The sequence below is a fragment of the Bombus bifarius genome, unplaced genomic scaffold (genome assembly GCF_011952205.1).
Source record: "Bombus bifarius isolate JDL3187 unplaced genomic scaffold, Bbif_JDL3187 scf7180000009125, whole genome shotgun sequence".
Classification (NCBI taxonomy): Eukaryota; Metazoa; Arthropoda; class Insecta; order Hymenoptera; family Apidae; genus Bombus; species Bombus bifarius.
The window spans coordinates 3,875,215-3,899,120 of NW_022884914.1; the positions used below are offsets into that span (position 1 = coordinate 3,875,215).

General features: G+C 36.9%; 1 protein-coding gene across 1 annotated transcript in view; it reads right to left on the reverse strand.

Moving 5' to 3' along the window:
* Positions 1-883: 883 nt before the first annotated feature.
* LOC117213769 (ubiquitin-like protein 3) overlaps positions 884-23,906 on the reverse strand; it is a 112,527-nt gene continuing 89,504 nt past the window's right edge. The window contains exons 2-4 of the mRNA XM_033459401.1: positions 14,049-14,157; positions 10,677-10,841; positions 884-6,967 (exon numbers count right to left, since the gene is read on the reverse strand). Of these exons, the coding sequence (XP_033315292.1) occupies positions 6,903-6,967; positions 10,677-10,841; positions 14,049-14,157 (339 nt within the window). The 3' untranslated portion in view covers positions 884-6,902. The remainder of the gene's footprint in view (positions 6,968-10,676; positions 10,842-14,048; positions 14,158-23,906) is intronic.

A 23,906-nucleotide genomic window follows, 5' to 3' on the forward strand; every position in this document is an offset into this window, starting at 1 on the left:
ATTATCAACAATTACAAGACGGTTCTTCACAGTGCACACCAAGTCTATATCGTAGAAATTACTTTACTGTATAGAAATATCCAGCCACGCTGCAATATATTATGCTGTGCCCTATTGTAAGAAATTGGTTGTTCTCCTTTGCGCAACAGATAACAAAATTATATGTATCTGTTTACGAAATCCGTTGAAAAAAGTCTAAGATCCATTGTCATTCAATTTAATTGTTCGTCACACTATTTACATGTAATTAGTTACCTAAAAGTAGCGGTAAAATAGGTAACATCTATTCTATAGTAGAATTAATTATATGAATAGTTTCAAAAATTTTTTTTTTTCCTTCAAATTAACATTATAAATCAGAAAGCAGAATGGAACTTGAAATGCTAGTTAATTTAATAGCAACGCGTTAGAATACGAAATGAATGTCATGTACACAGTTATATGAGATATCCTTGTGGTGAATGATTATGGTTGTTATCACTATATGATTTCTCGTTTAGAAACGTTTACCATTGTCACTTTTATGGCATGATATACTCCTTATTCTATGTTACATGTATGATAAGATACTTGACTGCGTTTAAAATGATACAATTACATAGAGACACTTGGCAAAAAATGAAACTTCGTACAGCAAGTACATAAACAGAATAGGGATGTATGAGACATTAAATGAGTGTGTCATTTTACTATTGTTCGTTCTTAACGTTCTTTTTCCCCCTTTTCCATTACATTATCGTAAAATTAACACGCAGATATTGTAAATTAATCGTCAGTACAAGTTCAGTGTTTCTTTCCCTTTCCTCTTTATTTTAATTAGATTTACCGCTTCATTCTTCGAAATTATTTTACATATTCGAATCAATAGGAATTTATGGAAGAATTCATTAACATCGGTTTTATTAACGTAAGGTCTACAAAAATTATTGCGTGTTACATTTTGTTTACACCTTTAACGTTAGTTAATGTTGGATCCTTTGTTTACAATTTACACGCATCAATAAGTTATGGCAATTCGTAGGATAGCTTTCAAATAATATATTTAACATTCGCCATATTCTATGTAGGACGGCCAGTTGAAAACCTTTTATACATCTCCTTCTTGTCAAAGGATTAAAAGACATTTTTAGCTCGAAACTGTTTTCCCTCCGAGAGCAAATTAAACATTCTCACGTGTGAAGTAGATTTCTTCTTAACTTTCAATCGTTTTTGAAATTTCACGCAGTTTCTAGATACACAGGGAGAAAAAAGGAAAAAAAAGAAAAGAAAAGAAAAGAAAAGAAAGAAACCAGATGTTTTTTTTTTTTCAGAAAAACAAACGAAACGAAAGAATCGATGATCAATTTCAGCGAATATATGGAACGAAACAAAAAAAAATATATATTTAATGAAATCGCGTGGATGCATTCCTTTCTTTTTCCTTCGAAATCGATTTTCACGAACTCGCGCATTCGTATGTGATCATGTGTGTGTTGTGTGTGTTGTGTACGTGTGTGTGTGCGTGTGTGTGTGTGTGTCGCGTGAATACAAACGATTTGCCTAGAAAAATACTGTTTTCAAACTGTGAAACGTCAAAGCAACGAAGAATTAGGATTATTTGTCACTTGAAGAGAGTTTAGAGGTCGTCAGAGAATAATTTTATACAACAATACGTCGTTTGGTTCTAAAGTAGAATTTCAGTGTCGCGCACGAAATTTATTATTCTTTTTTTAATGTTTCACGGATCTCAAGTAAAATCATTACAGCCCGATTTCCGTATAAAATTAGATAGTTTGCTTTGTACATTTCGTTATTCTCTTCTTCTTCTTCTTCTTTTTTTTCGCTTTTTTATCTTTGTCGTTAAATCGTGAATCTCGACGTCGATAAAGATCGTGTGTACACGGCGTGCGAGGAAGAATTCACGCGCGTGTGTTTCACCTGCGTTCAAATTATTATTTTCAGCCATTAATTACAACCGTTCCATCGATTACGATCACATCGTAAAGTGCTACGATTACTTTTCAACATCGAATAACACGGAATCTCTAATACGATTTCTCTTCTTTAACACGGCTTAAGTGGGACGATTCATTAAAACAGGGGGTTACAAGAGGGGGGAGGGACAGGGGGCTCACGTTTTTTAAACACGAAGGTGGGACTCGATTTCTTTTTTCTTAATATTTTTTGGAATGTTTGCTTACGAACGAAGCTTAATATTCGTTACGATCATTGTTCCGCCCCTTTTTTTTTTTTTACTTCGTCTCAGGTAAAACTCCCGTTTGTTTGCCGCGTATATGACGATCGTTATGTTATTTTGATTTTGTCGTTTTAATCGATGCATTTTACAACCATCTATTTTAAGTTTGCCGGAACAGCGATAAAATTATAACGTTCTTTACAATATCTGGAATATTACGGCGTTTAATATATTATCATCGTTTCGTTGATCCGCCAATATGCTCCCGCGGTCGATAAAATTTGTCTGACTAGCGATAACAATGCTCTATCTGAGAGACGAGAAATCCCCAATGCATGCAACGTCTGATCGAAATTCGTGGTAAACTGAATTGACTACGGTTTTCGATTCGCAAATGAAAAATCTTCCTGGCGGTCTCGCAACGCTTTATCAAATTCCCTTCTTCTCCGTCAAACTAGCTTTCTTCTTCCGCTTCTTCTTCTTCTTCTTCTTCTTCTTCTTCTCCGCTTGAACGTGCTTGAACACAACGAAAGAAACCAACGCATCAGACATTATCGAACATCTCGAGTAAAATCACGTTCGGTCTCGCTGTGTTCACGCATTGTCCCATTCTATACGACTATAACAACAATTTTCCAGCCCGGTCTCTAGCCTCGTTTTTCACGTTATACGCGATGAAAACCTGTAATCAGCTCATTTTACGCGAGAAAACGACGGATCGAGGATCGCGAACGATCCCCGAGTTTCATACGATTTACGCGTCGTAAATAATGAATATTCGCGTTGGTGCCAACTGGTTAATAGTTTTGCTCGGTTATGATGCACGTGATGCTCGTTAATGAAGAATCAAAATTGTGTTTTCTTTCCTTTTTTTTTTTCTTTTTTTGTACGTTGGTTGTACAATGGTATTATGCGGTCGCATTTCGATCGGAAAAGACGCGTTTATGTGTAGAAATAAATCTATGATTTGATTCTTAACCGCTAGAAATTTTGATATGATGTAAGTGTGTGTAAGTTATATTCCTCGTAGACTGTTTATTATTATTATTAATTATTCATTATTATTATTAATATTATTATTATTAATATTATTATTATTAATATTATAATTATTACTTTTTTTTTGTATTTAAGAATACCATTTTATTTTCATTTATCATCTTTCTCGTTTAAACAGCAAATAGAGTCAGGCGTATAGTTTTATATATAATACACTATTACAGTTTCTTTGTTTTTTTTCGTTTTTGTTTTTTCAATTAATTCCCCTCCTCGTGATCTCTCGGAAGTTCCATGGCGTTCACAATTTCATTTCCATTTTCCTTTTTTTTTCTCGACTCGATACGGCTCTCGTGGTGGGTGCGATACGTGTGTTTCCTTCTCTCTCTCTCTCTCTTTCTCTTTTCTTCTCTCTTTCATTCGCCTTGCGTTCGGTGTGAGATCATCTTCGTAAAGTACGACGAACGTAAAACAAGAACAACGGACATCGATATTTAGACACAGAGAGAAAGAGACGGAGTGATTTTTGGTGGTTTTCGCGACGATGGTGATTAACTATCTTGTAAACACGTTTTTGTTCTTTTTTTTTTTTTAGGGGGGGAGATGGTAAAAGCTGGGTTTTCGTTCGTCGTCGAATGTTCTTTCTAGTCGGAACACCTTTCTTTTTTTTTTTTTTTTATACAAAGAATATATCGCGCGCTCGATTCTCATATCGTGTCACAACGCTCAAAATAGCTCTTACGATAGACGAGGTAAAATTTCGAACGATTCACCTAGCAGAAGGAAAGTTGTCCTATTCGTATTAACTTCGACGACAGAGTTCCATTCTGTTTGTTTCTTTGTTATCTTTTTTTCATCTTGCGTTTCGAACAAACACGCTTCGTTTCTTCTTTAGCGAGACTTTAAAGTAATATTGTAACGTCAAAGGAACTATACAACAAGCTTATTACAGAGCAACTTCTTCCTTTCTTTCTTTCTTTCCCTTTTTTTTGTTTTCCTGTGTTCTATACACGTGTCGTTTTACCTCGCGATGTCGAAATAAATGGAAATCGGTTTCGCCTTTGCGACAATTTCACCAGTACAATTATTATTCGTGTTCTGTGATCGATCTCGTTGATTAAAGTTGAAAAGATCGTGTACCATCGGCATCGTGTTTTACTTCTCTATAGTCCATATTCATGAGCGTGTACGTGTACGTGTGATGTGTTTATTCGCAATTTTTCAAACTTACTCGCTAAATAATTTGTTAATTTTATAAACAGCATTCATACGGATAATCTATGTCTTAACAGTACTTAAACCGAAAAAGGAAAAGAAAAGACGAGAAAAGGAATCGGAAAGGAAATCTGAACAAAAACGAAAACGGCGACACATTGATTGATGATAAGTCGATCGCGAAATCAGACATTAAAATGCTAAATCATAGTGCTAGCCATCCCCATAAACCTATAATCGTATCTGCATGCACTCAACGTACCAATTATTTAAATAGGCGTATTATTTTCTTATACGAGGAGAAATGCGCGTGTTTCGATCGATTAAGAACTATGTATCTACATACTCGAGGAATATGAAAGAATAAGCCGAATAAGAAAGCAACTATGTGCGATAACGATATTTTTATATCATTTTTTCTAATCTCCTTCCGAGATTGCTATATATCCGATTTTTAATTTTTCAATGTCACCAGTCAACAACGCGATAAAAATTTTTCTTTAAATTTCATAAGACGCGATAAACAAATCGTAAAGAACATTTCGAACTAACAACAATTTCGTTCGTAATTTTTCATCCTTAGAATTATTACATTTTTCAGAAATGATGGCCTATAATGAATTAAGAAACACATGCGCCAAGTTGAATTTCTATGGTACACAGGTTTATGAGTCAAGCAGATACCGACGATCTCGAATGTGTAAAGAAACGCATTGTCCGTCGACGTTCCATACGATAATAAATTAAATAAACATCCGGCATCGTTTCGCCTCACGATGAATTTCACTACATAAGAACATTATATATACACGTATTATGCATTGGTAAGAGTCATAGTACATTATACAGTAGTATAGTTGAGTACAGAGTAGGCTACAACTTATCGTAAAATGGTTTGGTTGGACCTAACTATAATCAATACTCGCGATATTGGGTATACTCTCACCTATAACATGAATTGATCGTTTGGGTCTATGAATGACGTTTCTAGGCCCGATCGATATAAAAAAAAAAGTAAAAAAAAAAAAGGAAAAAAAGAGGAAATGGACGGGTGGAAACAGAATAAAGTGACGAGGGAGAGGGTTGTGATGAATCGAAACGGGCTGAGGGATGAGGATAAAGGGAGGAACAGGGGTTTTACGAGGACGAAGGAAACAATGGAGGGAACAGGAATGGAGAAGAAGGAGCTAACAGGAAATATATTTGAGTGTTTATTTAATCATAACTACCATTAGAGATCCAATGTTCATTTTCCTCTGTAATCTTATTCCAGAATACTAAACTCTCGAAGTGGCGTCATAATATTACTTTAAATTCATGATAATAAAGTCTATCCTGTGTATGAGAGTTTAACTGCTTGTCAACATGTCTCATACCATTATATATTTATATATATAATTTCATATATATATATATATAATATATAATTTTAATAATAGTATGTATAATATATAATTATATTCACTACCTGCATATCACAACATAAATTTCTTTCTCTCTTTCTCTCTCTCTCTTTCGTTCTTTTCCAGTCATTCTCACTTTCCGTCGATCTTTCAAACGTAACACACTCATTCGTACGCAACACACACACACCCATACACACACGGATACCGTCTACAATAATAATTACTATTTAACACTGCAGTATAATCGGATAGTGGTTGAGTTTCTAAGCATCGTGTAGCGCCGTTCAAGAACGCGTACCATCGTCCTCCATTCTTTTCGAAAGGCTCTACCGTGTCCTAATCTCTTTCCCAACGAAAAATTGATTTTAATGGAATTATCTTTTTGCCCCATTTTACACGTGTAATTAATAGGCTTCGAGAGCCGAATCAATCGCCGATGCCCCACAAGTAGCGTAACTTCCTCTTGACTTTCTCGATCATGGAGGGTTGAACGGCTTCTCAACGTCACGCGTTCCAATGTCCATAGTCGAACTGGGTCATCGATATCCCTAAAAACGTGTTTGCCGATCTTCTGTCGCGAGATGGATTATAAATAGATTTTCAGTGTAAACACACCGGTCAAGAGTACATGGTTACTAGCGAACAAAATAGGATGTAGCTTTTATGTAGGTCATATTGTTTGGCATTGGTCACGTTTAAATTTCCTCCAATTATGAACATATGGATCTTGCCTTTCAAGACATTTTCACTATAATTTTTGTCTCCTTCTTTTTTCCTTTTTACGTTTTTTTTTTTTTCTATGTTAACGACGACGAAAGAATTTGTTCATCTGGGACGATGAACGATGTTTTCTCTTTCATCGTTCTAGCATGCGGGCAAACCAATGTAAATTCTTTCCTTTTTCTCTCTTTTTCATTCGTTTGTAATTTAGATGAATTAGCAACAGGGGTGCGACAACTTCGTTTTGCTACACTGCTCACAATGCTCAGCCACTAACAGTGATACATCAGCATCGAAACCTTAGAAACCATGGCTCAGCTAGAAGAACGTGGGAGCTGGCTCTCACACGGAACGACCTCAAAATATATCCAGGGCAGCCAACGTTTTCTTTAAAGTATGCAACAGGAAGCTGAGCAGCAACTACTCCCGCCACCTTTACTTTTTTGCCTCTGATCTGTAACAGAGAAGCGACGCTTTTGTTATTCGAACTCTCCCAATATCCATATGTGAAAACTACGTCTTGATTCTTTTCAAATCGATAAGTTATTTCGGTCAGTCGTACATTAATCAAATAGAGCGTTTTGGAATAAATGATACCACTTGAAGAAGATTTCTCTTCAAGACATATCGTATAGTTTGGAGTTTTCTATATAATTAGAATATTATATATATATATATATATATATATATATATATATATATATTAAAATAATTAGAATATTATAATTAGAATATTATAATTAGAATATTATATATATATATACATATATATATATATATATATATATATATAGAAGAACAGTAACATTCTAATTATATAGAGAACTCCAAACTATATGATATGACTTAAAGAAGATTTCTCGTATATACAGGGTGGATGGTAACTGGCGGTACAAGCGGAAAGGGGGTGATTCTACGTGAAAAAAGAAATCGAAAATATAGAATAGAAATTTTTTTTTTAATTTTTCCATCGAGACAACGATCTACAGCGAGATCCGTTATAACGAGGCGTGATAAAGTGCACGCGTACCGAGCGAAAATTCAAAGTCGATTTTCTCGAAAACAAAGCCTCGAACGAAAAATTTTTATTCTATATTTTTGACTTCTTTTTTCGCGTAGAATCAACCCCTTTCCGCTTGTACCACCAGTTACCAACCACCCTGTATATAATCCTCTAAATCATTCAGTAAGATTGGTTAAATTTAATTGTTACTTCGTCTTAGCTCTACTGTATGAAAAAAAAACGTTTTATAAAACTAATTGATTACTCTTCTCCTACCTAAATAATCTTGCGCGCCATTTATTCAGCGAAATTGATTACGTGTAATCGCTGTCTAATATTTACTCCGCTGTATCAGAAACAAATTACTCATATCAAAAACATTTCATAAAACAAAATATATTAACTTTTTTATTATAACGACAGATAAGCAGGGAGAAAGAGTATAAAAAATTCCTTCTGATAAGATGATAAATTACACGGTTATTCCAAGATTCGTAAAGAAAAATATAAAATGAAAAGAATACAGGCGGATTTACGTGTAACATCCGCGTTACGCAGCGTGACGCACACGTTTGTCATTTCTAGCTAAACGTAACATAAAAGCAGAGAGTCGTGATCCTTTTCCGCGTGCACGAAAGGACCGTTGTCCTCGACTTCCGGCCGCGGACCGTAAAGCGAGACACTCGATTCTCTTTCTTCTCATTTCTCTACGGAGGAAACACGGGTTAAGTATGTGCTTACCGCACCGTAAATCATATTTGTTGTGTCGTCGACAATAACAAAGTTAATACCTGCAAGTAAACAGCAATTAAGTACCGTGAGTTCTGCCATGTAATTTCTTTTCTCAAGATCGCGAAGGGATTGATGTACAGGAACGATGATCATGGACACACACTGGGATTTGGAGTATTGTGGAATTGAATTTTTTTTTCTTTTTCGAACGTTTTGTTAATCATATTCGGGATGTAGAGTGTTGTCAGGCTGAACGTGCATGTATCCGCCATTAGGCAGAAGACCTGTAATTAGGAAAAACGAGATTGGGATCTTTAGACGATGGTGTTGCTCGTGATATTATGATATGGAATACACAATATGATTATTTTACGCCTTGGGAACAAGTATTTGGAAATAATTTTAACAGAACGAAATTAAGAGAACGAAAATGATATATCTAGCTTTCCATAGAAAGAATGAAATCTTAAAGAGTTAAGAAAAGCAATTTCAAGTAATACGTCTTTGCATCGCAGTAGATTTTGAAATAAAGATAGGATAGGTGTTTTTCTTGGATGGATTTTCTTGTTCCTAAAGATGGAGTGTTTTTTCACGTGTTAAGGAAATCTATCTAGATCTAGTTCCAAGAAGTAAAAAGATTATCAAATGCATTGATCTTATAATTTACAATCTAACAATGAAATACTCTGTTCCACATTTTCTTGAAATTGTAAACCCAACAATTATATAAATGAATACCTCATTCCATGCGTGATATATATCGCGATAAAATCAATTTTATTTCACCTTTTCCCTTTCTATTACGGTCGAATCAAACTCCATATCTTTATTACCTAAAGTAATAGATTTCATCGATATAAACCAAAAATCAACATGTACATTACGATCTTAAATCTCGAACGATTCACGTAAACGATGTTGCACACTTTAGCTTTGCGTAACATCAAATCTAAGCACAATATTCGTTAAGAGCAATCGCTAAAAAACAATCTAGAAACGAAGGTGGATTAACAAAATCAAAGATGAAAAATAGGAGTAGAAATTTACATGGTAGCTATAGAGAACGTAAAATATCGCTTTTATCTCGGATGCATCCGGATATACAAAAGTAACAGGATTAACGAGGACGCCCCAGGGAAAGAAAAACAATGAGTTGGAGCGTGTATAAACAGGGTTGCATGTTTATTCCGTGAGGAACGTGAACCGCGTACAATAAAATAAAGTAACGGTGCACGCGTATTCACGGCTGTTCTTCAACCCTTCCATCTGGTGGATATCAGTCCGTTTCGACTTGTCTGATATTGTACAGCTTGAATCATGAGAAACAAGATACCTATGAATCCCTTACAAATTTGAAAATAGAGAAAAATACATCGAGAGGGAATAAAACTTAAATTTTACTGAAGTTTATATAACGCCATAAACTTTTCATTCTTCAACTTGATAACTGAATGTACAATGGATTAAATGATACGTCGTATCAGTTATTAAATTAATTGGATTAATTTAATAATACATCTAATTGGCTATAATTTTTGGGATGTTTTAATAGTTACAGATCTGTAAACAGACGAAATGAGGTCAGGCAGCGGAATATACCAGTCTTATATTACGTACGACACGACCCCTGGAGCGAGTAGAAACAGCAAACGAAAGTAATGGCTTGCCTTCCTCCTCTTCCCTTTCTTTCTCGTCCCATCTGTTCTCTTCCCGTCTGTTCTTACCAGTTCCCTTCACTTTCTTCTTCTCCTCCTTCATTTTCCTCCTCTTTTCCCCTTTCTATTCCCATTTTACTTTCGCTTCTATTTTTTTCTTTTTCTTTTTCCCCACCTTCTCTTCTTTCTTCTGCCTTTTCGTTCCCTTTCGTTCATCACGATCAATCGCAAACAATGGACACATAAATATACCAGAAAGAACTATTCCTCAGCAATAAGCCCCACGATATGTTGTAGAAGAAATGGAAAAAAACGATGTAGTACTAACGAAAAATAGTCCTCTATCGCAATTCTAATAAAACTGACATATTTACATCTATCTGATACTACCGGGTCTCGGTCAATTACTTGCAAGACATTTGATTCGTATACAATCTACTATTTCATAAAATTGCTATAATTATGTCTACCTAATAAATATATCTCTCTGCGCCCTATATAACATAATAAATAATAAAATACCTTAAGTGTGAGAAACCATAGTTAGAAAAATCCGAGAGTTTCCCTAATAAACCTCTTATTGAAGACTGAAACGATCGACTGCTACTATAATATATTCGCTCGAGAGAATTCGCCGTTTGTGGATTAAACCGTGCTCAATCTTGGCTGATAGCACAAAGGCTCTTCTTCTTCCCCTTAGGTGGAGAACATCGCTTGTCGTCCCCCCCCCCCCCCGATAGGGTAAACAGGGTACCGGCTGTTCGATGATTTACCTTGAGAATTAGGCTCGGGAAGGTTCTCTCGTGGGACCAGATGCATCACCGTGGTTTTCCCGAAAGGAAGCCCAAGAGCACCGAGCGTAACATTGCTGTGCAGAAAACGTCCCTGGTAGATTAACCGCAGGATCTCCGCTTTAGCGACTGCCTCTTCCGCCCAATCTGAAAAGACAAAGAGAAAAAAGAAATGGACGCCAGTAGATATCGGAGCTACGACCTTGCCTCGAATATTTTCAACGTTTTTCACCGGCCGAGTCGACGACGACGAAACGGGAAAAAAATATAACTGCGCCCGCTGTACCGGAAAACGCGGAAGCTTCGCGTTGATAATCCCATCAGCCGGTTCCTGGCACACGTTCCGTGAACGTGAACCTTCCCTCGACTTTCTTTCGACCGTTCGTCGTCTGGATTTACTCGACGACGATGTAACAGAGCACGGAATAGAACGCACAGGGAATTGGAGAGGCTCTATTGTGAAGGATAAGGTTGTGACATGGCGCGACGTGTTTCTTCAAGGTATTTGGCGGATTGTAATGGACTTGTAGCTTTGGGTTTCTTAACACTAGAACTACCAGAGTACAGTTGACCGTCAAACAACGAGAAATTGGTTACACGCGGATTATTTTCTCGGTCAGTTGTTGTAGGAGATACACATTTACTCACATAATCCGCGTAATAAACCATGACTTTGTAACAAACCAGATGTCTGATGAAGAGCATTTAAAAAAAAAAGACGATCGCGTCAGACTATGCTCATATTATTGACGTTGCGTGAGATCAGCCGTGTGTCGATCGTCACATCAGCACAGTATAAATATAATATATGTATAAATAATATAAGTATATATTAGTATTTATATGTTGTACATGTGTATGTATTTTCTCTTCCTTATATGTATATTTATAATTTTCTTAATAACATTTTCTTTTTTTTTTTTATTTCTTTTATTACGAGAATACAGCAATAACACGTGTATGTACATATGTTATATACATATGCGTACAGATATAGCTATTTCCTGAGAATCAAATATCATAGGTGGATTTTCGACTATGAGGAGTGTCTGTGCCTATAATCCATGCGTTGTTCAAGGGTCAACTATAGTTAACAATGATCAATAATGATAATTTTTCATGGGAAATAGATTTACAACAGTGCGTTGTTGGGTATTTGAATGATGTTTGGTAAAATCTTGCCTTCCATCATGTGATTTTTCATGTACCTTTGAGTTTGATTTCCTTAGTACAATTTTTATACTTTAGCCGCTAGTAGTTCTAGCGTTAAAGATGCGCAAAGAATTGTAGTAGTCTCGAACTAGAAATTAAAAATAGAAATTACTTTTGTCCCTTTGAATGGTTCTTTTAAATTCTATAGTGTTTAAACAATTATATATATTTGGTGTTATGAGCATTTTTGAATATTATTACATAATTAGTGTAAAACTTTTAATTCTATCAGAGGATGATTCTAGCAAGTATAACGAAAGGGGAAATGAATAATAAATTGTAACGAAACACAAGACAAACTGATATACATAGATACATAATACGTGCACGTAATTCCACGTAACAATGAAATATCGAATGAAATATCGAGGAGAAAAGAAGATTTCCATGAAAGGTACAATAATTAGACCACAATGTAACATACCGGAAATTTAAGGCAGGTAATTAGGGGACTTCCGAGCAATGCCACCTAAGTTGATGAAACTGTATTAACGGTAATGCAACTTTTCTTTCCTGCCATTCAGGACCAAAGTAATTCTGGCGCGACAATTCGAGATAGCAGAAGATGCGGTCGCTGAATGCATTTTAATATTAAACGGGTTACTTGCCAAGTATCCCAGAGATTTGCATTGAAACACGCTACTTAGAAGAATGGAAGTCCACTTGATTCGCCTTTTACAGTATTTAAAGCACGAAGACAAAGGCCAAGCCAATTTTGTTTCTCTTCTATTTCGATGTAAGAGTAAGTAACGTCTATGTGTATAAGAGGATCATGTGTTCATAAAGAAAGGAGGGCAAAGAAATGCTAAAATAAAAATAAAGCGAAAGGAAGAATTTAGATCACCTTTTTACCAGTTATACCGTTCGATGGTTTTCTTTCACTTAAGCTTATTGAAATTAGTAATATTAGTTGCCGAGATATCTCATGTGGCTTTGTTTCTTTTTACGCTTTAGAAAAAGCGATAAGATAGTAACAATAAAAAGGAAATTTCATATATAGCATTGGATGTTCAACATTTGACTTTCAATTAGGGACATTCTATGGAATTTCTTTTTCACTAAAGTACTTGAATTCAAATTGATTTTACTAAACGACGATTAAAATTAAAACCGAGTAATGATGAATGTAATTAATAGGCTTAACGATGATTATCGCAAAAGTATCGATCGCTTTCTTATACCAACGATAAAACTTTTATGCTTTCTATACTCTTACAACGTGGCATAAATTTCGTGAAACTGACGAATTTTCAATCAAACGAATCTCTTCAATTAACGAATTATCTTCGTTAATCTATCAAAGCATTCATAAAACATAATAAAAGTATAACAGAAATAATATTCGTGTATTCGAAACTTCGCTCATCAATCAATTCCCTTTCGCTATTCATTCTTTTATACCAGGCATAATTTTTAGGAAAATCTCGTTGCGCGATAAATCACGGTAACAAATTTCTCACTGTGTTTCGAAATTTTTCGTTTCACCATCTCGCGTTCTTCCATGCCTAATTGAATTGTACTCGGTGCTCCTGATATATCTCACGATGAATAGCGATGTTTCACGGCCTATATATTTCTGCGAGTGTTTTCAATTCCGGCACTTTCATGCTTCACGTGGCTGGACAGTGATAGACGATGAAAATACAGGCGTAAAATAGTATCGTATAGTGCGGATGAACAATAAACTACGTTTAATTTATCGATAGAAAGATACGCTCTTCTAATATATCACGCTGGGTATATACTGTCCGGATATTGTTTGGATAATTGTAGGAGCGAGTCTTGACAAACGCGACATTTCCATCGAGTTTCTCGATGATAAGGGAATTTCGATGACACATCATGCCGAGGGAAGTTTCGAGTGATAAATTAACGCGACAGGACGCTTAATCGGACTGTCTTGCGTTCATTGTTCTCCACGATTATCTCGGATGACTATCTCGTGAACACACGATACGACGGTCGTTGACAAATATCGTCTGATTTTCGTGAATCTTATTTTATATACCCTCCTTCTGTATCGTTTTGTTTTTTATTATTCGGGTGGAAAGCACCGTTTTGCGGGAAAAGTAGAATACTGCTGATTAACGAGCGAATACAGATTCGTTACACGCTTCGGGCCAAGTCCAATAATAAACGTACCTTCCGGCCAGTTTTCAAACACATGGTGCGCTATGTCCCCCGCAGAGTCGCTCGGACTGAATAGGAACTCTTTTGTCTTACCACTGACAAGAATGAGGCGTAGATTTATCTGCAAACAGAGAAACATAGCTGTTAATACTTCTATGAACTTTTCCAACAAGCGTTGTTCCTGATATTACTCCGAAGTAAATTGTTCGTTAACGTTGTTTAATTCGTTTACAACGTACGACAATGTGAGAGACAATTGGAACAATTATATCGATAATAACGATTTGCGATCGATTCCTGTAAGAATACTTGGAAAAACGGATGGACAGGTTTTAAAAAAATGCCAAATATGAAAATTCACTAGGTATGCAACGATTCAATTTCATATGGATAAACCGATAAAAAACAGACATATATAAGTTACAAAGATAATCAGAACATCTCTGATAAGTATACATACAGCCACGATATTATTCTTAAGAAAACCAATATCTTTTAGGTTTCTTCATCCGCAATCTTCGATATCCTCGCAACGATCTAATCGAGATTAACAATCCGATAGTAATGAACATATAAAGACAAGTTAGAAAAACTAATAAAAATATCCGTGACGAGTATATGCGATTATCATCGAACATATATAGATATAATCTATAGAAATTCGCTATAAGAACCTTAACAGCCAAGAATACACATCGCGCAGAGTACACATTTTATTCGCAATAACAAGGGGTCGAAAATCCAACTACGATCGATTCGAACAATTTCATTAATCTGTCAATCGGTTCGTTTGCGAAACACTTGGAGGAACGCGAGTCGCTGTCCAGTTAGCGTTATAAGTACGAGGTCGATTCTTTGCCTCTGACTGCGATATTGACTTACAAAATGAACCCGGACAAAAGAGTCGGGCGGCGGCTATAGATCATCCGTAGCACCCTTCGTGCTCTACTGCACGAGTACACGTGTCGTAATTCTCGTTCGTTTAAACCCTCCGCCCTTAATCTTCATTTCCCCGCTGCGAACACTTTGAATCGCAAATGTCGCGCCCCGTTCCGTGGCGTATCTCTCTTACTTCGAGGGGTTCGCAACAGAGGCCGCCTCCTCTTTGCTTGGTTTGCCATTGCAAAGACAAAGACAGAAAAGAGAAGAGGAGGCAGAGTACACGCTCGGATAACATTGAAAAACGAAAAGAAGAAAGAAAGCTTGGTCGAGGGGGGAAAGCCGAGGAGGAAAGGGCCACGAGTGGTATTTATGGTTGTTCACGGTACGCATATATGGTTCTTATCTATCTTTGCGTAGGGACACGCGGTATGAAAGGGAATTAGTCCCGGCTCCTCTGTCCTAAACCCTTGAGCCTGACTTTTACGTTACGGTCACGTAGCCGTCGCCTTTAGGCGGTAAACACAGGGAAAAGCGAAATTTTTCTATGGGCGATAAAAGTATGAGTTGACTCCAAGGGTTGTTATGGGTGTTCGGATTTTTTTACTATAGAAGAGAAGATTTATTTTACGCGAGGTCGACGATGTTGCAACTTTTAGTATATAACGGAGACAGCCTGATGTTACGTAAATTTATTTTAGATAAGTTATAGGATGGTTAGGTCGATGCTTCGGCACCGCTGCAAACTATCAATTCTAGTTCTTAGACATGGTTCTTCGCTCAGTTTTCGTTGGATGAGGGATGTCGTCACAGGAATAGATGGACATAAATAACGCAGCCCAGTAATCATTTTTAACGCTACAGTTACTGACCTATAATGCAGTATACTATCTAAAAATATCATAAACTAAGAGGAAAGCGATTTGACATAAAAAAATGTATTAATGATGTTCTCATGTTTTTTAAAATCGCCATTTGTTTTATCAAACGTATCTGCGTGCTTTAACATTTATAATGTTCTATAACGCACGAAGCAGAGCACAAAATTTATCTTACGACCAATTTACGCGTTAACGAACCGTTCTAATCCATCCACGAAATTTCCAACGAATAGCTAGGTACTCTTCGTAAAATATCTCACATTGTTTCTCCCAAAAATCGGCGACAGGGCTTCATTATTCAGACATCGAGGCGATCGAAGATTGCCCTAAAGACTTCAATTGCTCTTTAAGCGCGTCAGCAGCCACGTTTCGTTCGTGCGACGAGTACAATTAAGATAGTATTAATCGTCTGCGTTTCTCTGTCTTCCTCTCTCCCTTTGACCAGTCGACGAATTACGGTCAGCGGCCGTTCTACGGACGCAAATTCAATTACCATCTCGCGCGAAGACCGGCCAACATAAATAATTACCGACGAAGCCAGATCGGCGCGGTCATCCGGGGAAAGAGATAGAAAGAGAGGGAAGGGGGTGCAGCTCGTGACCCATCGCGGTTTCTGCGGTCGCAAGAATCCGCCGCTAACGTTGCTACGACATAAATCATTGTCACCTGGTTGCGAATAATCGCTCGTTGGCACGTGAGCCTTCCACAGCAGTGGCCTTACGACTACGCCCCTGTTCTCCGTACCGCCGAACCTGACGCGGAAAATTTCAAATTTATCGAGGTACGACATTGTACGACTCGTTTAGCAATCATACAGGGTCGACCACATAAATTGAATAAAGAAACGTGATGATGTTGCAAACGGTAGCTAAATAAATGCATAATAATGTAGCGGAAAATGGTTTGTAGATAATTTTGACGAGAACTCGCAGTTTTGAGAACTGATTTATTATAATTCGCTAGAGCGTCCCTTATCCGAGCTAATAGGGGAACAAAATTGTTCGGATAATGGGATTTTCGGATAATAGAACAATCGATTTTCCAATATGAAATTTCGCTTCCTCAAATATAGATTTAGATCAATTGACAGATTTTTTACATTTTTATGGATTTCGTATCTTCTTAAGTGAGTTGAATGTATAGAATTACGTTCTTCTTGTACTTCGAACTATCGAGAATCTTTTTCGAATGCCACGAATGCTTCGACAGGAGAAGGCACGTGTCCATCCGATTAATTTCGATGAATATTTTACAAAATTTCTACTTTATGGTATAGTCAGTAGGTTCTTTATGTATAGAAATGTTACTGACTTAGACTCAGTTTAAACTGCTTAAATATTCAAGTCTGAGTCGTGCCGACTTGTTATCAGAATAGAAAAAAAAAAATTACGGATCGATCGAAAAGCATCGATCTTTGTGCGAACACTGATACATACTCATTGCTTCGATATAACGTTATTTCACCTAACATTCTTTGAACGTTCCCTTTACAATGGCGTTCTTCTGCAATAATACTCCATCGTATTTTATTTTTAGTACTCCTTTTCCTCTACAATGAGTTCTTTTGTGCGCGTACTGTATCGCGTTTTACCGTTCCTGTTACACTTTCCATGTTTCTTACTCAACTGCAGTAATAAGTATTCAATGCAACTCCACTATTTTAAATTGTGCTTTGAAACATGATTTCCATGGAACTCCAGCAGAGTATAATAAAAAGTTAATCGTTGTTTGTATGAAATATAAAAAAAAGAAGGGAAACAATACAAATGATGGACAAGCAAAATATAAACAGATTGCTTATTTATTATAATACTTAGCTTGCTCTTCTCATCGGACGTTACTTTCCACAACATCGTATTGATATCACGTTGATATTGATACGCGATCGATAAAAAACTACTTTCTTTTGTAACGACAATTTGAATTTTAGTTGGAGACGTTCATATTTATTAATTTTTAATGTATATTTAATTGGCCATTCCCAATTTTGATAAACATTCTATACTACTATACTGTTTAACATTATTATTAACAATGAACGAAACATTAAAATTAATTAACACTGTTTCAAATTTTACTCATATATAGAATAATCAATAAACTGTACATAAATACATATACAATTAATAAATTCTACAACTATCGTTATGGATTACTTATGAATCATACGTAATTGTCAATTATATTATTCAATTATTAATTATAATATAAATTTTAGGCACCGTCAAATCTCCCACGAAGAAGCTACATTTACAAATATCCTTCGATCAATAACAAATCACAGATACTCAACGAGATTCTGCAGTCCCGACGGCGCGGCAATGGAAAATTAATCAAGCGTGTGGTAAGTGCTGAATTCAGTCAGAGTCGGCGCGGTCATAAATAGAATTTAATGGTATGCAAAAGTTGGTAGTGGCACGCGCTAATGCCGTTAGTTCGTACTTTATAATTAATTCGTACGAAACGGAAGCTCGGTGGCTAGCGCGACAGATCTCGGACAAATATTTCTAGCGACGCGACGAGTTACTGGAATTCCGAACAAAAGCTCGTCTCCCACGCGACACTTTCAAACACGTGCACCACCTCCGCATCTCTCTTTCACCGTTTTTCTCTTCCTGTTTCAGTCTGTTGTTCCGTGGAACGAAAGCATCACAGGGGTGGATGATAAACTTGGCCGCACCTGTGTGTGAACTCAGCTTAAAGGCGCGCAGAGGGGACCTGTAGTCGACACGGAGAACGCGTCGTTTTAAAGGGGTTGAAGCTGCGAGATTTTTCGGAACGAAGCCGTGGGTGGTGGAAACTTCAAAGGGACTTATTCATGCGGTAGCATTCGATACTCGGTTTTTTACCGTGCACACGGTCGCTAGACGACGGTACCGAGGTAAAGAGAGAGTGCAAGGGAGAAGGAGCGTGTTGTGCTACCTGATGCGTCATCCACGACTCGATGCTTTTAAAAAGCCGTGGGGGGAAAAAAGCTGTTTCAGCTTGACAACACTTTCCGGCCTCCCGGCTCCTCTCTGCGTGGAGAAGTTCAACCGCATGTTCAGTAACAATTAGTTCTCAAAGATAAAACGACTACCTAGGACGGAGGAAGGGTGAAGTGTATCCCACGTGGCGGAGAACGACGTTAAATATGGATGGACGGGTGTAAGTACGTTCTGTTAAGAAAAGGCGAGCAAGCGAGGGCGAACGAGGCTGTAGATTAATAATAAAAATGGGAAATATCGACGAGCACACGGGTAGCCGGTGGTCGTTGTTACGGACGTAGCGCGAAAGGGTGAAACAGGCGCTTCGTTGTACGTATTATATGTATTTTCATGCGATATACAATAGTTTGGAAAGGAAAATAACCATGTCCAAAGATGTTGGTGTATTTTAAAAGTAGCCGACATATCCAGGAATTTTTATGAACAATTTTTATGAAAAAGCTAATGGTATATTTAATATGTAATCTGTGATAACTGAACTGGGGATGATTATGCATTTATGGGAAATTTAAACGCGCAAAGATGTGCATAATGTAGATATGTAATATGCAAAAGTATATTAAAGGATCTGTTACAATATTCAGAGAATGGAGAGCTCTGTATCTCTAGGTTGCATTTTCTTACTTGTATTCATAGAAGTATGCGTTTGCATAAACCTCTGCAGTAGAATGATAACGAATACTCTCGAAATTAATATTTCTCCGGAAAATTGAAATCAATAGTTTTGATGTAGATATTTCTCGAAAGAGGCCTATAATCAAAATTTAACGAAATTAATGGCTTTGATAATGTACAATTTTAAAATAAAAAAATCTGACTTATCGCGTGTTTCCTCCGTGCGATGTTCAAACAGGGAATGAGCGTTCTGGTAACGCAGTTGGATGGCTCGTAATGTGAGGCTTTGAAAAGTGCCGCTTTAAAAGATGAATGCGTAGCTGCGGCCTTCGTCCTTGTCGTGGCCCTTCTCTTTATTTGCGCGACGAGTTTCGGAGCTTTGAAAGAAAGCCGGAGCGAAGCGTACAACTCGAACCCGACACTCGCGGTACCTTCTCTTTCTTCGCCGTTCTCCTTTGGCTAATTATCGTGACGGGATACAGGAGAATGGCGATTCATTTTCTCTCTTTTTCCACGGAACGAGAGAATAGAGCTTTTTCTGCGGTGTTGTGCATTCGCGTGCAATTGATGGATATCTTTCATTCGCATTCATCGTGAATACGCTGCGTCAAGTGGCTGGAATCGTGAAGCGTATTGAAGAACACGCAAAACATCCATACCGGAGAATAAAATAATTTCTTACGAATTAAATTGCTGTAAAGAAAAATTGTGACTACAGATTTCTCGATTTATAGCTGCGAAACTTTGAAACGTTGCAAAAGGAGAACGACGAAAAGGTGCAACCGGTGTTTATAAAAATTAAGAACTCATTCAGTGATAATTATATCACTTGAAATCATTCTTTAGATCCTATAATTAATCTTAATACGTACGAATCAAGAGTTCTTAAGTATGATAAACCCTAGCTTACTAGTGTATGTTCATTCATACTCCTTAATCCCCCTTTGATATTGTAATACATCTTTATTTAATCGCAACACTTTTCTTCCATCGTCGAAATAAACGTAACAAGACATTTTTTATCTTTAAACGTTAATAAAAAAAAAACAAGATAACAGTTCTTCAGAAAACGGATGTCACGTCAATCGAATAAAATAAAACGATAGTAAATCCATTCTTTGTCGTAGACATCAGATTGATAGTATCTTAATATAGAAACAAAATGCGGAGGAGATGAAAAAGAAATGGTACGAAATAGTAGTAGAAAAATAGTAATTTACGTTATTATGGAATGTTTTCAACGAATTATAGAGGAATCTATTTTAAACCAATTCCAGTACTAATTAAGGGGAGCGACAGCAACAGCTCGCACGTAGCTGTCGTTTGTAATAACAACGTGGCACCAGTCCTGAGGGAACAATCGAACATGGACCATCGATCGTCGCGAGAACTCGTCGACCAGAAACCAGACGCGAGAACACCAATTTGTATTATGCATCGTGTCGTGAGCACCGATTCCGAATGACCGTCCTTGCTGTCGCATGTAACACGGAACCCGGGTCTGTTTGCAGAAGCTGAATTTCGAACCAGGAATCCTAACAATCGAAAACTCGGTCCTGTTTCCTGGTCAGTATTCAATTGATTACACGAATCTACTATGAAATAGCATTCCCTTCGACGTGGAAAATGATCTTTTTGAGTTTATAAATAGATTGCGTTCATACTAGCTAATAAAATAAAATTAGAAACAGGGAAATTTTTCAATTACGCGTTTAATCATTTCGAGTATATATTTATCGTTGAATATATAACTGTTAAATTATTTCTACAATTTAATTTAGCTCTTTAAATTGATTATTTTATATTTGCAAAAAATATCGTTCGATCGTTTCGCAGTTTTGAGAGATTTTCATTTTCACATGCAATCTCTCTACTTCTGGCGTATTCAGTGTCACATTGGACACAGTAACACAATACGTGCTCTTCTGTAAATTATTCGCACGCATTTCAGCGTGTCAAACGCAACCGATGCCCACTCTATCCATTTCGCGTCGATACGACTTGCGATGCACGAAACACGTATACAGAGAACAGTCTAACGAACTCCAACGAGTTAGTAACGTTTTGTTCACTGTGCAATTTCAGATCGTTTTAAAATTTTCCAAAACCAAATAAATACGTTCTCTCGTCGACAAAAATAGAAACGAAGCAAAACCATTTGTGTTTCGAGTCTCTTGTCTAGTGTACAAAAAGAAAAAAAATCTATAATGTTCGGCCGATATATTCGGTTCCGCTTTTATCGATAACACGCACGAGGCGTTCGATGGGGCACGACAAACGTGTTACAAACTATCGCATCCCTGGTACGCGACGTGAAATACAGATTTGATGAAAAAAAGGGACGGAAATGAGAGAGATGATTCGAAATAGACAACGGGGCCACGGTAGAAATATTTTTCTGTTGCGAACGTTCTGTAACGAGTGTAACCGATTTTCTTTTTTTCCACGAAGCATTCAGGTTAAACGTTTCGCTACAAGGTGACACGCTTTGCAATATTATTTTCAATGGAATTCCTGCGCACTTTATGCCGCGTCCATACTGATGCACGCTATTAGTTCGCGAATGGATCGTGAAACTGCGTTTGTCGGTAATGCGGAAACTTTTGTAGACAGTAGATTGCAAACCAGTTGATGATCAGCGGATGCCATTCATTCAATGGACGGTACATTAAGGCGCGTGCTCACTAACAAATATGTTCGTGAACAGTATTGGTGAACAGAACTCGTAAAATGCATAAGAACTCTACGTAGTTTGAAACCTACAAAAATATTTTACATCTACTGTCATTGCAGCCATGTCACTGCGCCACAGCAGAAAAATTACTGAAAATTCTCAAAGCGAGAATTGATTGTAATTTTAATAAATAAATAAAAAAAATCTGTTCGCTCTGTTTGTCATTTATTTGCATACTGTTCGTAAACTACAACTTTATTGCGTAGAGCTGACGTAAATTCTTGTTCGCGAACACTTTTTTGATGACGACTTTTTACAGTAGAAATTCGCTACTCTAAACTAGTCGGCGAACAAACACTTTATTATAATTGGGATTCGTATAATAACAGCTCGTGTTCAGATAAGTGAACTCGATTAAGCGAAAGTTCAGTTAATCGGACATTAACTAAAATTTCGTTTCAGTAAATGAAATTCGGATTAATGGATTTCTACTTTGCTTAAATTTGCCATTTATCTGGTTAGTCCATTTGGCGAATGTGCTCCATATTAGAGTAGCATATTAGAGTAGCACATGCGAAAAAATATCGCGCATTGGCAATCTCATTATTTATGATCTGCTCGCCAGTGAGCACGCGCCTTAAGGTGCTGCCTAGTTCATGATCAATGAGCAAGCTCGCAATCAATTTTGGTCAATGCGAACGCGACACTAGATGCAAGCGCCGCGATCAGCTTTATTAGGATCAAGGTTGCAAAAATCTAACGGTCCGCTTATCAATGCAGATAAGTTAAGTGTACTCGTTACACAGTTCGAGTGTTAAAGCACTCGTTAAGCGAACGTAACGAACAGAGCACGTGGCCGCGCGCTTCGTTATACCTTTTCTATTTGCTTTCGTGAAAAGCGTTCGTCGCAACAAAAGTAAGACGTAAAATGATGCGAGAGAGAGAGAGAGAGAGAGAAAATTATGAATTCGTAACTTCTATTATTAGAAATGTTGTCCCCCCTTTCGTGTTTTTGTTATCTATGACATGGTGCTATGCCATTTAATTTTTACTCTTTTTGAAAATTCCCGATTCGTTTTTGTGAATCGAGGTTAAAAGATGTAGTATATCCACTTTGTCATATGTAACTTTTATAACAAATGTTGTATTTTTATTCAAAATAAAGACTCGAGCGAAAAACTTGAACACATTTCAATCTGTATCTCGTATCATTCATTCGTCACTGAATTCGATCATACGAAAACATGAAAAGTCCTTGTTCAAATGTTCGCTGTATGGATTATTAGAGCGACAACTGACGTTTATTCTCCTGGTATTTCTTTATTACCTGCCTATCCAGGATGCAGCACTTACGAAAAGTAAAACAAAGAAACGTGCTCAGTTTCACTATCCCTAAGTTTTTGCATCATTCTTGTTAGCAATTAATATACACGATAGTAAACAAGGTGAACTGGAAAAAATTTCCTTTCTCCAGCATTTGAAAGTTACTAGCTTACTAGTTTGACAACTATATTATAAAAACCAAGCCGCGATTTACAAAAAATTTAGTAGATTTCCAGTATTATTAATTCAACGTTGAATCATTATCGATAATACCGAGATAAAACGAATGCATTTCGTAAGCGTAACTTCGAAGAGTAAGGATGATTCAGTGTAACTATCGAGCTACACAGGATATGGGTGTAACCGGTTCATTAGGATTACAAAAATTCCCTTTATTCACTGGCAAATGATACTTTGACTCTCGTCGCGCAAAGGATCACCCTATTTAGTCGACCAGACGTAGGCGTAACCTGGCTAGAAGCACGGCTCATATTTCATCATCTTCCTACTT